The sequence below is a fragment of the Labrus mixtus genome, chromosome 10, assembly GCF_963584025.1.
Source record: "Labrus mixtus chromosome 10, fLabMix1.1, whole genome shotgun sequence".
Classification (NCBI taxonomy): Eukaryota; Metazoa; Chordata; class Actinopteri; order Labriformes; family Labridae; genus Labrus; species Labrus mixtus.
Window position 1 is genome coordinate 3,898,327 of NC_083621.1, and position 15,463 is coordinate 3,913,789.

At 39.8% G+C, this 15,463-nt stretch overlaps 1 protein-coding gene across 2 annotated transcripts in view; it reads left to right on the forward strand.

Moving 5' to 3' along the window:
- Positions 1–4,257: 4,257 nt before the first annotated feature.
- The window catches only part of ldb2a (LIM domain binding 2a), a 117,683-nt gene continuing 106,477 nt past the window's right edge, over positions 4,258–15,463 (forward strand). For both annotated transcript variants that reach the window (XM_061047606.1, XM_061047607.1), the window contains exon 1: positions 4,258–4,557. In XM_061047606.1, coding sequence (XP_060903589.1) covers positions 4,426–4,557 — 132 coding nt within the window. In that variant the 5' untranslated portion in view covers positions 4,258–4,425. The remainder of the gene's footprint in view (positions 4,558–15,463) is intronic.

Consider the following 15,463-nt stretch of genomic DNA (forward strand, 5'->3'; position numbering starts at 1 on the left):
TGTTGGGTTTGCAAATTCAACATGTTAGTGACACATACTGTCACAGCAAATCGTCTTATTGACATGTGTTGGATGGGACACAGGGGAAAATTGTGGAAATAAATGTGTTACGTCTGTACTGGACTGGAGTGTTATTTACATGCATGTGTGTCCAAGACAGAAAATATAAACAGGCAACTAGTTACCACATAGAGCTACTCTAAAACCGATATTTTCTGATCTTGGATCTATAAATGTTTTCAGAACGTGCTCAATAATTTAATTTAAGAACTTGAAAAAGCATTTGAAGTTAATCCGGGACAATCTATGAGATGTATTGATCTGATCATTACCAGGTTAATTAATTAGCTTCAGCCAAAAACAACTGTAGGTGATAATGACAAGCTAAGGTGCATTCTGGGAAATGTAGGAATTAAACAAATAAATCAAAATAGAAAGCAGACATGGTATTTGAGGTAAATGTTTGATAACCTCCGGTGTTGAAAAATGAAGCCAATGCGGAAGTGCAAAATCCTGCAGTTCGTCGAGTGTCCACTTGAGGCTGGCTCCAGGAACACAGGAAGTCACATACACACAACAGGCAAAACAGCTGTTTTTACAGCATAAATAAACATGTTTACAGCCTGGTACAAAAATCGAAATAGATCTGATTAGTTATTGTCATCACTGGCACACACTGTGCGGGGGGTGATTTATTTTAAAACGGCTCCGTTTTGATTGTTTTAACAATATGTGTTATCCATAGTAAGGCGCATAGCTGACATGATTGACAGGTGGGCGTGATTTAACGGTTTGTCATCAGGCTTAAAACCCGCCTCAGCTCCAGCTCTCAGCCTGTCGTTAGTTTGACTGAAAGTTAGACTGAGACAGCATTTCCAACATGGCGGCTGCTGCTGATGAGCCTCCAGAGCCCCCTGCAGGAACAGATGGATGACATCACTCAGACTTCATCCATTAAGATTTACAGTCTGTGTTGATAACAGGTCCTAGGGTTTATCTATAGATAGTGATACGCCTAGAACAATAAAAAAAAACATGATGAAATCATTATTTTTATTTAAATTCATCATGTATGAACATTGATTTCTGATGGAAACGGTGGGTTTTGCTCGGTGTTAACTACAGATCACCTGTCAATCAAACTGTCTGCAAAGTGATTTGACATCTTTGGTTTTCTGTTGATAAAGTTCCTGCACTTTCTACTTCGTGTAATCAGTCGTACTGAAGTGTCTGACTGATCTTTTAAACTGAAAACTGATCTGCTGGTTGAAATATTAAAGTTTTCTTAAATATGCATCAAAGAATGTACCTCCCTTCCTTGTTTTGTTTTGTGGAGATCAACTGAACAGCAGTGAACAACTAGGCATGGATTAGCAACTGCATGGGCAAAGAGGGCATCTGAATCCCCCCTCCCCCCATTTGATTAATTGTGAATTTCCTTGGCAATGTTCATGTGTAAAGAACAATATCATCTAAGGCAGCTTCTGTGTTATCAGCCTTATATCTCCATGGACATGCTCTGCCGTGCTGAGCCTCACTCTTGGCTTTTTGTGTGTTTTAATGATGAGGGATTACATCACCAAGTATGGCATATACACCTACATAGAAAGGTGAAGATGGCAAACAGCATTGTGGGTGAAAAAGGGCCCCTCCTTCTCATTGGCGCTGTTGTCACTTGGGCCACAATATGTCTACAAATAGAGGCATATTTACATAAACCATTGTACATCTAGTGGCAAGTGTTATACTGATGTGGGGAAATTCTTCTCCAATCTACAAAACCCAACAATGTTCATTATGGTGCATATTTCAAATAAGAACTCACATAATAACTCAACTAACACAAAATATGATTGGAGCATATGATTACTGGTTGTTCTGGATTTAATAGGCACTTGGAGGTGACAGGATAGAAATACATGTTGCACTCAGGTCAGCGGGAGGGGGGTAATAGGAGTCCAACAGCCGGTCTTGGCCCCAGGGTCCATTGCTGTTTTGGCCATTAACAATCATTCTTAAAAAAAGCATGTATAGGGGTAGAATTGTGTTTAATTTCCTCCATCTCTACACTTTTGTAAAGCTTAATTTTGTTGTCCAAGCGTGTGATTTCACATTGCATTGTGATGTTGTGTACAGGTGAGAGGCTCCGATACACATTGCCACAGTCTCACCTTTATTTAGTCTGTCACTGCTTTCTGATGTCCCCCCCACCTTTCCAACTCTCTGTGTGTTACACATTGCAGACAAAGCATCACAGGGGCGTAAATACCCCGCCCTTGAAATGGCAATGTGTACAGGGCTAATGTCCTGTCTTCAAACCAAACTATGACAAAATCTGAATATTTAACTTATGCATATATAAGCTTGAAATCATGTGTGGTTGATCCTGCATTATGATAAAAAAAAATCTGACATGTTTAAATGCAGGTTTTAGCCTCGTAAACATTCAGAGTAACATCGGGGATTATAGAAAATAAAGCAGAGTATTCCCCCCCTACCTTCCTTTAATCACAAATTATGACACTCGGTGCATAACTAGCCAGGTACTGAGACTGTGTCATTAGCAGCATTGACCGCAGGCAACACAATCAATACGATAATAAAAAAAACCATGCTGCGAAATAAAACTGACTGTGAATCAGTGCAGCGCTCTTCAGCCTGAATCTCTCATCACTGACTGAGAGTCTTTATGCATTTAACTCCAACACTTCTCAAGTTGGAAATATTCAACTGCATTCAGGTCAATCCAAGGTCAGTCAGCATTTTATCTTTAATGTCAGACATAAAACATGAAGGTCTTTCCTTTTCTGTTAAAGAAACGTCTTTGAAAGCATGTTTTTTTTTTCCCCCACACAATGAAAGCAACCAGTTTTTTTTTCACTTAACTGGTTGCTTTCTCTTTCCAATTGCAAGAGTCAGATTGCAGTGAGAACACTTTCAGCTCTGAATAGTCACAACACTCATGAGGGTGTTTGACCTGCAGGCTCGACTTTGCCTCTGTATTCAGCTTCATACTGCGTGTTGGTGTTATAGAATAGAATAGAATTACTTTATTGATCCCAAACTGGGAAATTGTGGCGTTACAGCAGCAGGTTGTTCAAACACACAATATGAGTAAAAAACACAATATTAGAAAATTTAAACACAATATAATATTAAATACAAAGTAAATAATCACTAAAAATATCAAAACTAAGAATGGGAATATATACAACCAGGATTTAACTAAGCATTACTAGTCTTAAATATGAAAGATTAAATGTAAATGTGTAAAAACAGAGTTGTAAATGGACAGTATTGACATATGTTAAAGTGTAGGACTGTAGACATGTTATCAGCAGAAACTATTCAATATAACGGCGAGTAGACAGCCAAATGAAGTGAACTTGAGTGCAGGGATAATTTGTAAATTTATCACAAAATCACCCAGACGTTACCTGGACTTGTTTCTGGGCGAACAAAAGCAGGTAATATTTAGGAAAATTGACTCGTTCGTTGATTCTGTGATACCTCCAGTTACACATAAGCTTTGATATAAAAGTAAAGAAGACTGTCATTTTGGTGCCGGACTCTCTCTCTCTCTCTCTCTCTCTCTCCGTGTGGACGAGCAACTGAGGATTTCAGGGGCCAGGCTGAACTGAAATGTTCTTGAAATCTTCAAGGGTGCATTTATAAAAATCTGCTTATGTAGGCACAACAACAACAAAAAACAAGCGCTAAAAGCAGAATCGTAATCAATATTGCAACACATTTTCTGAAATACCAAATTGTGCTGCTAAGTCACAGACAATGTCTTACTTTTGTTTTATTAATTAAGTCACATTGAGATCTTGTTTGTTTTTATTACTGATCAGGATTATGTTTTTCAAGCAGCCTTTGAGTTTCTGTTTTTTATCTTTAAAACCTCTAATATACAGAACATAGATATATATAGATATGTTCTCCCTCACAACAGAACACAACATCAACAGTGAATCTAGAGACTTAAAAACCAAAATCAATGTGTAACTTTAGTGAACACTCACAGAAACACAAACACACAAACACACGCACACATGCACACAGAGGTCTTACTTGAACTTTGCAAGAGTGCAAAACTGAGTGTAGGTCTTGAGGGAACAGGAAACGACTTCCCTCCTCCCCCTGCAAATCTGCCCCCCCTCCTCCCCCCTTCCTCCCTCCCTCCCTCCACTGTTCCTCCCCCTCCTCTCCTCTCCTCCCTCCCTCCTCTTCCTCCTCCTCCTCCTCCAGCAGCTCCACGCTATAGCAGAGAACTAGGCAGGCCAACTTGCAGAGAGTGCAGCTCAGCCTCGGCAGCGGCTGCTTCCCACTTGGGGGTCTTCGGAGAGCATCGCGCTCCCCATGTGCGCCGCTGTGCCCGTTGGATGTTGAGAAATCGCGCCGTGCGCCTCTTCAGGAGCCACCATGTCAAACCCGACCCACGACCCGTTCTACTCGTCTCCTTTCGGACCCTTCTACAGGAGACACTCGCCCTACATGGTCCAGCCCGAGTATCGGATCTACGAGATGAACAAGCGGCTGCAGACGCGCACAGAGGTGAGAGGAGCCGGGGGGAGAGAGTAGCGGCAGCCGGCTGCGGTACCGTGCGGGGAGGGTAATACCGGGGCTGTGGAGGTCCGGTACGGGGAGGGAGGGATGGGAGGAAAGGAGGAAGATGGAAAAGAAAACAGAAGGGGGGATCTAGTTGTCTTGTCAATCAGGAGATGTGGACGAGATGCCAAAGTGCCAAACATTCCTGAGCTGAAAGTAAACAGGGTCCGGAGGTGCGTGAAATATCATCCTGTGGAGTGAGCTGTTTCTGACAGCCTTACATTCATATCTTAACAGAAGAGAAAAGGACAGACTGTAGAGATTGTACTTTCATGTGGGCAGTTAACTAGTTTAAAACCCTAGTTTTAAGTGTGAAGTATAGTCTTGTATGAGTGGAGGGATGCACATGAAGCGTCACTAGTTTTATCATAATCTGAGAATCACGTGAAACTGCACATAAAAGTAAATGTTTGATCACCTCGAGATAAATCAGAATAAGATTGAAGTTTCATTCAATCATCACACAGTCTGGAATTGGGGGAATAATGCATTAAAGAAGTTAGGTGGACTACTCAAGTCTGGCCATGCTGCACAGACTGAGGTAGCCTTTTGACGTGCATTTAATTCATTTGCATACATTTACATATCACTTTTTAAAATATATTTGCATTCTGTGTTCAGGCCGAAGCAAAGCAAGTCCAACGAGAATAGTATACAGAGAGTCTGTCCACTGAAGAAGTGTTTGTGGAGTGACTCAAAGCACTAAATCCATCCCATGATTCATCACGGCATCCAGTACCTTGAAGTTTTTCCCTGATTGCAAAGTAAAAGATGATCGTAACATAATTGAGGACGAGTTCATTTCATGTCTGTGTTGTTTTTTTTTTTTCTTCTTCTGGTGCTTGCAGCGAGTGTGTGGAGTGTACAGTGTCATTCAAAGCTAAACCTTTGGTGATCCCACTGTGAATTACCCAGCCAGCATCTGTCCTCAGCATCTGTTCTGTGATCACTAATGTGTAACTGTGCAGATAAAAAGTTCATTCAGCATGTCAGGCCTTCTTCACAAGGTATCTAAAGACAGCTGCAGAATGATGGAAAAAAAAAAATCTAGCAGCTTCACTGTTCACTGTTTGAACATCTAATTTTGCATTTCAGCACAGGATAGTTTTCATCATTATTGCACATTGAAGCTTGTTGAATTTGTTCATTTTGGTCGATATATTGTCAATAACATCACAACTTCTTATAACCCTTTTGACCTCTCAAATATGTCCGACTTCCCCAAACCAGATGTTTAGAAAATACTCTTCACTCATGAGCTAATGACAATACATTTATAATATATGTTTTGTAATGTTATTCTCTATTGATGGTAAATATCCATGTCAGGTTGAGCTCCAGATACCAATTTCTATTTTAAACAATGTAACATTTGCTTGCTGTTTGAAGCTTTAAGCCTGGAAACTCAGAAGTAAAAATTTAGTTTTTATTTGTTTTGTTTCGATAAATATATGATTTTATAGATTTGTCAGGTTATAGCAAAAACAGCCAACAGAAATTGCCTGAACGCATGACGTCTAAAATGTGTCTGATATCCTCAAACAGAGAGACATTAACAATAAAATGAGACACAGGAAGAAGAAATCCTGAAGCTCTTTGCATCTAAGAAGCTTTAAACAGTGAATTCTGCCAGATATTTCTTCAAATATAAGCTTGAAATAAACATTTAATGGAAACCAAAGTCATATCAGCAGACTAATCTATTAATGCAATAACTGTTTTTGCTCCTAATATCAATTTGAGTAACTTCTGGTTGTTGTTTATTAAATCATTAAGGCTAAAACAAAATCCCCTTAAACCCCCAAAAATGGAGGTACTATGAATAAATATGTGACTTTTTGTATTTCTAAATGAAATGTGCGATGGAAATAAACTTGGAATGCCTGTTTAGATTATGAGCAAATAGTATGATAAGTCCTCAGGTCCCTTGACCCCTGAATTATGTGTGACCCCCCCCCCCCCCAAAAAAACCAAAACAAAACAACAAAAAACAACAAAAACGAACAAACAGACATTATCCTTAAAACAAAAGAATAAAAAAATCAGGAAATGTTTTAATTCAACATTTAAAGCTGGAATCTGTGACTTCTGACATTTTCATTCAAAATCTTACTTTGAAATTCATCGTTTAAAAAAAATACTTTCTATTTGTTTCCCTATCAGAACGCTCATGGATTAAATAATTAATTGTTTCAAGTCCTATCATCACATTTTTAAAGATAATTTGCCTCTTTGTTTTGCTGTTTGAAGCTCGAAGGCTGGAATTTGTTTCTAATCTGAGAAAGAAATTACAAAATTACAAAATTAGTGTTATTTAGTAAATCTTGTTTCTTTTCGGGGGCCAGACTCTGGCGGCTGTGTTCCTGCAGCAGCTTTTGCAGAAATGATGCTGCTGCAGACTTTTCTAAAGAGGAACTTGCAACTTTAAGCCGACCAAGGCAATGTTGCTGAGATGCAACGGCCCGGCCTGATGCATTATTCATGCGGAGTGGTCCAAACCCCAGCAGACCTCAACTCCCGCTCCACACATACCCAGACACCGAGTGCAATCACAGAGCATGCACATACACACAGAGACACACACACACACACACGCAGAGATAGCAGGACCTGTGCATGTGTAGTTGTTCAAATAGCACATGCAGTTGATAATATGTCATGATGTGAGCCCACAAACACGTTTAAACCATTACCTGCATCTCCTCTGACTAAATTATATAATTGCATAATAATATAATTAGTTTTTTTTCCTCCTTCATCTTCATCCTTGTCTCTCTCTCTTTCTTCACTGGCAGCAGTGTACAATACATTCTCTTTAACGATGAGGTTATTGTTTGAGTGAAATATGCAGGTGCTGTATATAATGAGGGAGGAGGAGTGTCTCGATGCTGCAAAATAAAGGCAATTTGTTTGCATCCAGATGTGGCGTACAGCCCGGCTCAGGCGCTTTAACCAAATTATATCGTAATTATCCTCATGAATGCAAAACTGAAGCCATCAATTAGCACAAATGTGAAAAATATTTGTGTGAAATATTGAAAAAGGATTGTGATGGGAATCTTTCTTTACTGAGATAAATTCATCATGAGCATGCTTCATGAGACAAACTTATCGGAGCTGTTCACTTCCTGTATACATCGAGGTGAGCCGCTGCTGGTCGCTTTAATGATGATGCCAGCCTGGAGGGTTATTCTGCTGCTCTTTTTTTTTTATCACCGAGCTGCTGCCGCTCAGTCCGTCTCCACACTTTCAAATTAAGCACACATTCTTTAAAAAATGAGTGTCAGTGATGAGCGCTGGGTCAGGCTCATGTTGTTGTTACAAAACAGGAAGTTTTGGGATGTTGTCTTGCAGCACACACAAAAAAAAATCTGGATTCCATTAGATGAAAATAGCTGAATTGTCCTGCTGGATAGTTTCTTGAATATTTCATCAAGGTTTTTGCTGCGAGCAGCTGTTGCAGATCCATATCCGTCTGTTTGAGAGAAACTGCTGGCAGTGAGCTGATGCTGCATGGAAGTCTGTTTGACTCACTCACTTTTCTTAACATATATATCACAATGTTTACCTTTGTTTTGAATTGTTTCTGACATTAGCTTTCTGTCCTCTTTGTTTGGGGATCCCACTCCTGTGCATCTTGGTTTCATAGATTTGATAAAAGTACAAATATAAAGCATGGGTATGTCACCAAATGTATACACGCTTTGCATGAACGAATCATTTCTAATTATAGTGAAAATAATGCAGTTATGTTTCCTACACCTTTGTTTACCCGAAGGCCCAACGAGGGACAAGAACTCTCTGTGCAGAACATCAGTTTCATGCTCTGTATTCAAACTATGTTCAACTGCATCATCCGTATTAAATAAAGAAACAATAAAAACAAGTAATAATACAAATATATGCACTTGTGTGTTTGGACAGTTTGACTCTTGACTCTCGTCATAAAACTGAAGTTAAAGAAGTAAAAATAGATCCAGTTGGGATTGGGGAGAATGGTTTTGATTTGAAAATACAGCCTGACTGAAGTTCAGTTAAGTTCAGTTTATTACCATTTGTAGCATAAAAACCACATTGGAAAACATGTGCAAGAGGTAGACAGTTCAATTGGACAAAGACACAGGACATTAAAGGCTTTATATGTGATTTTTTTGATCCAGCAGATGTCGCCCTTGAGCACCAGCATGAAACCAAAACAACTCGCGCTGCATTGTTGTGTTAGCATGCTAATGCTAGCGATCTTTATTATGCTCGTATCTTCACACTGCATGTAAATTTACCTGAAATGAGCGTGATCTAGAAACACAGTTAAGCAGTGAGTACAGCATGTTATTCTTCTTTTCTCTAGTCCCTCAATTAAACAACTTTTATACACGAGGGGAGGAGTCAGCCGGCTGTCCGGGCGATGTAAACAAAGTGAAGATAGGACTCTGAAAACTCAGAAAACATCACAGACAGTGGGACTCGGGTGTTACACCCATTGTAGACAGTCATGACTCACAGAGTTATTTTCAGAGGATATACTTGATTTCTACATTTAAGTGTGAAAAATCACATATAAAGACTTTAAGTTTAAAAAAAAAAAAGGAAATATAAATATAAATAAAAAGGGATTGGCATTTTATGAGACAATAACAAAGTCAGTTAAAGAGGGAATCATTTAGAAATACTGAAGCTGATTACAACATGATTTTGAGATGGAAAATACATATTTTTTTAAGCTGATAAGGTGATGGTTTTTGCGACGACATGGCTATGAAAAGGTTTCTAAAAGTAACAAATTGAAAGAATAATAAGATTATTCCACATGTTATTGTCAGCCATCTCTAGCACAGAACATCTTCTGCTCAGCTGTGATCCTTTTGCAACATGTCCATCAGACGAGGCTTATTTTTTCAGTTATAAAACAACATGAAAATGTTCATTTTATTGTCTACAAACATCACCTCCGATACAGATTAATGATCATATCAGCTAAACGATGTATCAGTCAGGCAGGCTCTTAATTAAGCAACACCAACAACAGTGAAGCAAATGGAAACATGTAGTTTGAATTCTCGTCCTGTTAATAAAGCAGGTCATGAACTAAAAAGGTGATGAAACAACGTCAGAGTGTGATCATGATGAAACTGTTTAAAGAGAGCTCAGGAGTCTCCAGGTCCAGCAGGGTTAAGTATGAGCAGCTTCGGGTGTTTGTCCTTTAAGATTCAGAAACAGATAACGTGTAATACAGAGTTTTTCTTCTGCAGGATTTGGTGTGAGGAGACACTTTGAAATGTGTTTTTTTGTTTGAGTGGGTTTGTTGCTTTGTGTTGTTGATCCAGTCAAAACGATTTCAAGCTCGCAAATAGCAGCCTTGTCAGAATTATCACCCGCGTAAAGACGCTTAATACGCTGAAAGGACAGCCATTGTTAAGGGTAAGAATAGCTGCGAGCGTACTCAACATGGGGCTCGTTGGCGGGCCGTCATATTAAAAATGACTCACTCGGATTCTGCATGCTCGTCGTTCTGAGCAGTTTTCCTGACTAAGCCTCGCCTGTGACACCACCTTTTTAGAAAAAGTGTGGAAGGAGCCGACTGAAGTCACTCCTCTGTTAGAAGTCCTCCCATTTGTCTTATTCATGAGTGTGCTTTTGAATTTGCTTGGCTGGTGGTGCGGCTGCCGCTCGCACTGGCAGGCGCAGGACTCAAGGACTCCGGGAGGCTTCACCCCGCGAGGAGGCTGGAGTTTTAAGTGACACATACAGCAAAAGCTTTATGCACTTAATCCTCGGGGGGGGGGAGTGAAAGAAGTTGTTCGATATAGACCGAGACGTGTTCATCTGACTTCATTTCTGCCGTTTGTGTTGTTGTTGTTGCATGCATGCACTTGAACTTTTTAGTGGACGGTGTTTGCAGCTATCTACGATCTGCTGAATCATTTTTAAAAAGCCAAAGAAATTCACCTCACCACACTTAGATAATCCTGTCCCATTAAGGGCAGTTTAGAGTCAATTTTGGTGATGTTCAGTGCATTAGAGTGAGTCCTGTACTGCAGCTCTGGTGTCTGTAATGTGTTTCCTATTGCCTGCCTTTGCTCTGTTTAAGGTGTGCAGAGCAATAGTATACTACAGCCCGACCGATTTATCAACTGGCCGATAACATCGGCGATATTAGCACATCATGTTACTACCAGTATCGGCTAATTTTATCTCCAGTATGTACCGATATAACAAAGATTATTATTTATTATATATAGTGTTTATTCATAATTGATCATGTTTAAGTAATTAGTCTTTCAGTGCACTTTTGTTTTTAGTTTTTCTTGCCAATAAAGGTTTTTGTTCAACTTTAAAAAAAATAATAATGATAAATCTTTCACAAATTTGTGATAACAGCATTTGAGGGATTAATGTAAGAAATGTGTGATCATATCTATATCAATACATCTCTAAAGATTGAAGATAGATCTAAGAAAGATATCGGCTGATATATCGGTTTCATAATTATTCCTCTCCCTCATATCGGTATCGGCCCTAAAACTTCCATATCGGTCGTTAACAATGATTCCATATTTGATCTACAGAAGCCCTAAGAGGACATACTTCTATACATTTTATTACACCCTGTTTTTCCTGGGATGTCGTGTAACTTTTTGTCGTTTTCTTGAGATCTTGACTTATTCACGTAGTTATCTAGAATAACATTGCTGAATTTCCTGTGATATAGAGTTAATTTCCCGTGCGTCCTGAGAATGAACTCATTATCACAGATAAAAAAAAAGTGTTGTTATCCTGAGATAACGACGTGAATAAGTAGAGATAGCGGAAAAAACGACAACCGGAAATTACTCGTTATCACAGGTCAACGGAGTAAAACTAAATGTTTGGATGTTTGTCAACTTAGGGTCTGAAATAATTCTTTGTACTTTCTCCTTTAAAGGCTTTCTATGTGATTTTTCACACTTAAATATAATAGAAATCAAGTATCAGAGTTTTCAGAGTCCTATCTTCAGTTTGTTCACATCGCCCGGACGGCCGGCTGACTCCTCCCCTCGAGTATAAAAGTTGTTTAATTGAGGGACTAGAGAAAAGAAGAATAACATACTGTACTCACTGCTTAACTGTGTTTCTAGATCACGCTCATTTCAGGTAAATTTACATGCAGTGTGAAGATACGAGCATAATAAAGATCGCTAGCATTAGCATGCTAACACAACAATACAGCGCAAGTTGTTTTGGTTTCATGCTGGTGCTCAAGGGCGACATCTGCTGGATCAAAAAATCACATATAAAGCCTTTAAAGATAAAAGTTGGTAAATAAATAAAAAATAAAAAAACAGGACAAAAAACACAAATTTTCTTCTTTACATCATTTTTTATCATCACGATTTCCTTCAGCCAAAGTCGATTCCTCTGAGTCATCTACCTATTATTAATTAGTAGTAGTAGAGTAGATCTGAAAAAAAGGAAACTCTCAAAAGTTGCAGAATTTTCTAAACAGCTGCAGAATAGTTTGTTTTTTTCCATCTCCTAATCACCTCATGATCCTCGTGCTCCAGTTTAATAATATTAATGATTACATATAAAATATGAAAAACCTGACAGCAGCAGCCTTTGAGACAGAAATACTGATGATGAACAAAGCGGATCGTTTTATTTTTAGGTGACTTCTTACCTTAAAACACTGCTGAAGGACAGTTTTCTGTTCCGCCGCGTCACCTTGCACGCCCCTCTGTACAAACATGCGAGTAAAAACCCCAAAACGACACATCGAGTGCGGGGGGAGCTTGTCTGGGATCAGCACTCACCTTTTTGCACCCCTTAACTGTGCTGCAGCTTAAACAGTCGTGCTCCTGCGATGACACGGGGGTCTGCTTCTATCCCAACCTTATTACCTGCTCCATTCATACTTATTACCTGGCTGCCTGTGTTTCTGCGGCGCGCTGACTGCTATCCCATTACCTTCATTTTACACAGCGTGAACCCGCGGTGACCTGGCAATCTAAACAGGCTTTGATGTGGATTTGATGCCCTGCATACGCTGCCTCCACATTGTTTCTGTGCTGTCGCTCGGGGGGGCAGAGGGGGGGCATCTTGGCCTCTTCCTACGGAGGCGGCTGCAATGATTTGTGGGGGAATTTGACACTTACGCATATGCAAATGAGGCAGCGGATTAACATTCAGAGGAGGAGCTTGATCGACCTCAAGCCGATGTAAGGGCCATTAGCATAGGAGACATTAATATTCAGAGGAAGGGAGCGGGGCGGAAGAGGATAACAGTGTAAGTAAAAGTACAACACTGAGGGTGAAACTGAAGGAAAACAAAAGCATTTTAATGGAGGAGACATAATAACACCCACAGGGCTGCGTTCAGGAACCTCTGTTGCTGCTGCTGCCGGGTCTAATGGTCACACTCTTCCTCTGCGGACAGACATGCAATCAGTACCCGTGATTGGCAGGACCATTCATTGGATTCTTGTGTCTATTGCACATAGTTAAGTCTCATTCTCATTATTCAAATGGGCCCACAGACAGGGCAGACCTGACGCATCGGGCAACTGGAAGAACTGGAGTGTTCATTACGGTGAAATCCCTTGTTCCTGTCAGGGGCAAAAAGTGGATCTGTTCCCATCAGCGCGACGTGTCAGATTGACATGAATAGGCTTATGATGTGGAGGTCAAGTTGGCTCTGAGCTGCGAGGTTCACACAGAGGGATTAAAGATGAGACACCCAGGAACTCACACACGCAGATTTCCTTTAGTGATAGTCTGCATGTAAGAGGGAAGTTGTTACTTCACAAGCTGCAGGGGGAACAAAAGAAATAACGATTTTTAATTATTGTAGGAAGCTTGTGAAGATGATTTCCTTCCGTCACGTTTGGATATGAACGGTCAGGAAACGTTGCGAGACACACAGTTGTTTCGTTTTCTCTCATTTGAAACCAACAAAATCAGAAGTCTTTCATTGTAGAGGCTTTAACGAGCAACCCCCCCCCCCCCCCCCACCTTGAAAATTGGTACAACAATTACTCACCCAAATTGCTCGTGATTAATTGATGACTCATTCTTTTTAACAAGTCAGTATTTTTCAAACCATTCCTGGTGTTTAAAACAACAAAACACAACATCTTTTTTGTTGTTGTAGAAATTGGATCTATTTGATCGTCTTGAGTCTCAAAGGAGCAACACTAAACACACACGATCACGTCTGTTGTTCCTTTTAATGGGACCTGCTTCCATGGGGAGAGACAATTGTGTTACCGTGAAAGGAAATTCAAAACATCATCAGACTTAGCAACAGTATCAATCAATGATTTAAACACATTTTATGATTATTACATTAAGACACATTGTTTTAAGAGTTTGTCTAACACATTAAAACATCTGACGGATAACTGTGCAGATATAAGAGGTCAGAAAATGGATTAAAAAAAATGTTGATGATGTAATTTTCCTTTATGAGTGAGGACTTTTACCACAGATTAAACTCCAAAGAAAGCATCTGCTTTGGTAGTTTTTAAATATTTGTTACTATTTCAATCACTAACTACAATTTACTATCAAAGTGCCAAGTGTTTCCCTTTGCCAGTTTGTGTTTTGTCCTAAGTTTTTGCTTTTTCTTGACACAATTAATTAAAGAATCTACCCGCATAAGAGAGCAAAACCAGTCAGATAAAACTCTAACTGGGGTGGGAAACATGAATGAGCAGAGTGCAGATTATAATTTCATCACAGCAGTGCAGGATTTGTGCAAAACTTCAGAAATTAAAAGTATAATAAGTATAATAACTTGATGATCATTTCACTGCTTTTTAAAAACTACAGGTTACAAGTCAAGTCTTGAAACGGACATTTTTTTGACATTTCTTTGCGGTGCATACTTAAGTGGAACTGGCTGATAGTAATTACCAGTGAGGTGTTGAACATCACAGTGCTCTTATCTGAACCATTACTGTCGGTCTTTATCTACAATCAGGGAAAACAGGACCACTGGAGGCATCACTGAAAACACTGTGAGAGTTTGAGTCACTTTTATAACAATGAACAGCTGCAATAAAAAAGCTTTCAAATCATTTTAAAAACATTTACAAGTATTTTTCAGAATTGAATAAATCTGCGTGTCAGGAGGCGGCTGTCGCTCAGTTTGTGGAGTTGGTTGCCTCTCAACCGGAGAGGTCGAGGGTTCGATCCCCAGCTCCTGCAGCTAGTGTTGTTATCAAGACCAGACTAATCAAGACCAAGACATATACGAGGCCAGCGAGCTCCAAGATCGAGACAAGACCAAGACCAAGACCAAGTGTGGGGCGAGACCTAGACAAGACCAAGGCCATAAATATATATTAGAAATCATCATCTTGTGTGCAGGGGATCGTGTCACTCACTTTGACCGTAACACCAGTAAGGTTGTGGACGTAACCAAGGAATACAATTCAGATAATGAATGAATTGAAGTTATTTGTTTTTTTAGAAAGAGGCAGTAATGACTTGGAAAAATAGCCTGTTAGTGGTGGTCTTGAATGGTCTTGATTTAAAATCCGGGGTCTGCCCAGTCTGAGACCGAGTAAAAATGTTTTCGATTTCGAGACGAGACCTTCAAAAAGTGAAACCCGATTTCGAGTGATATTCAACACTGCCTGCAGACACACGTCCAATGTCTCCTTGGGAAAGACACCTAACCCCAAGTTGCTCCCACTGCTTCGTCAGCGGCATATGAATGGGTATGAATGGGATTAGTTACTGGTGGACTCTTTACTCAGCAGCCTCTACCATCAGTGTGTGAATGTGTAGGTGTGACCTGCGGTGTAAAAGCGCTTTGAGGAGTCAGAAGACTAGAAAAGCACGATACAAGCTCGAGTTAATTCATCATTTG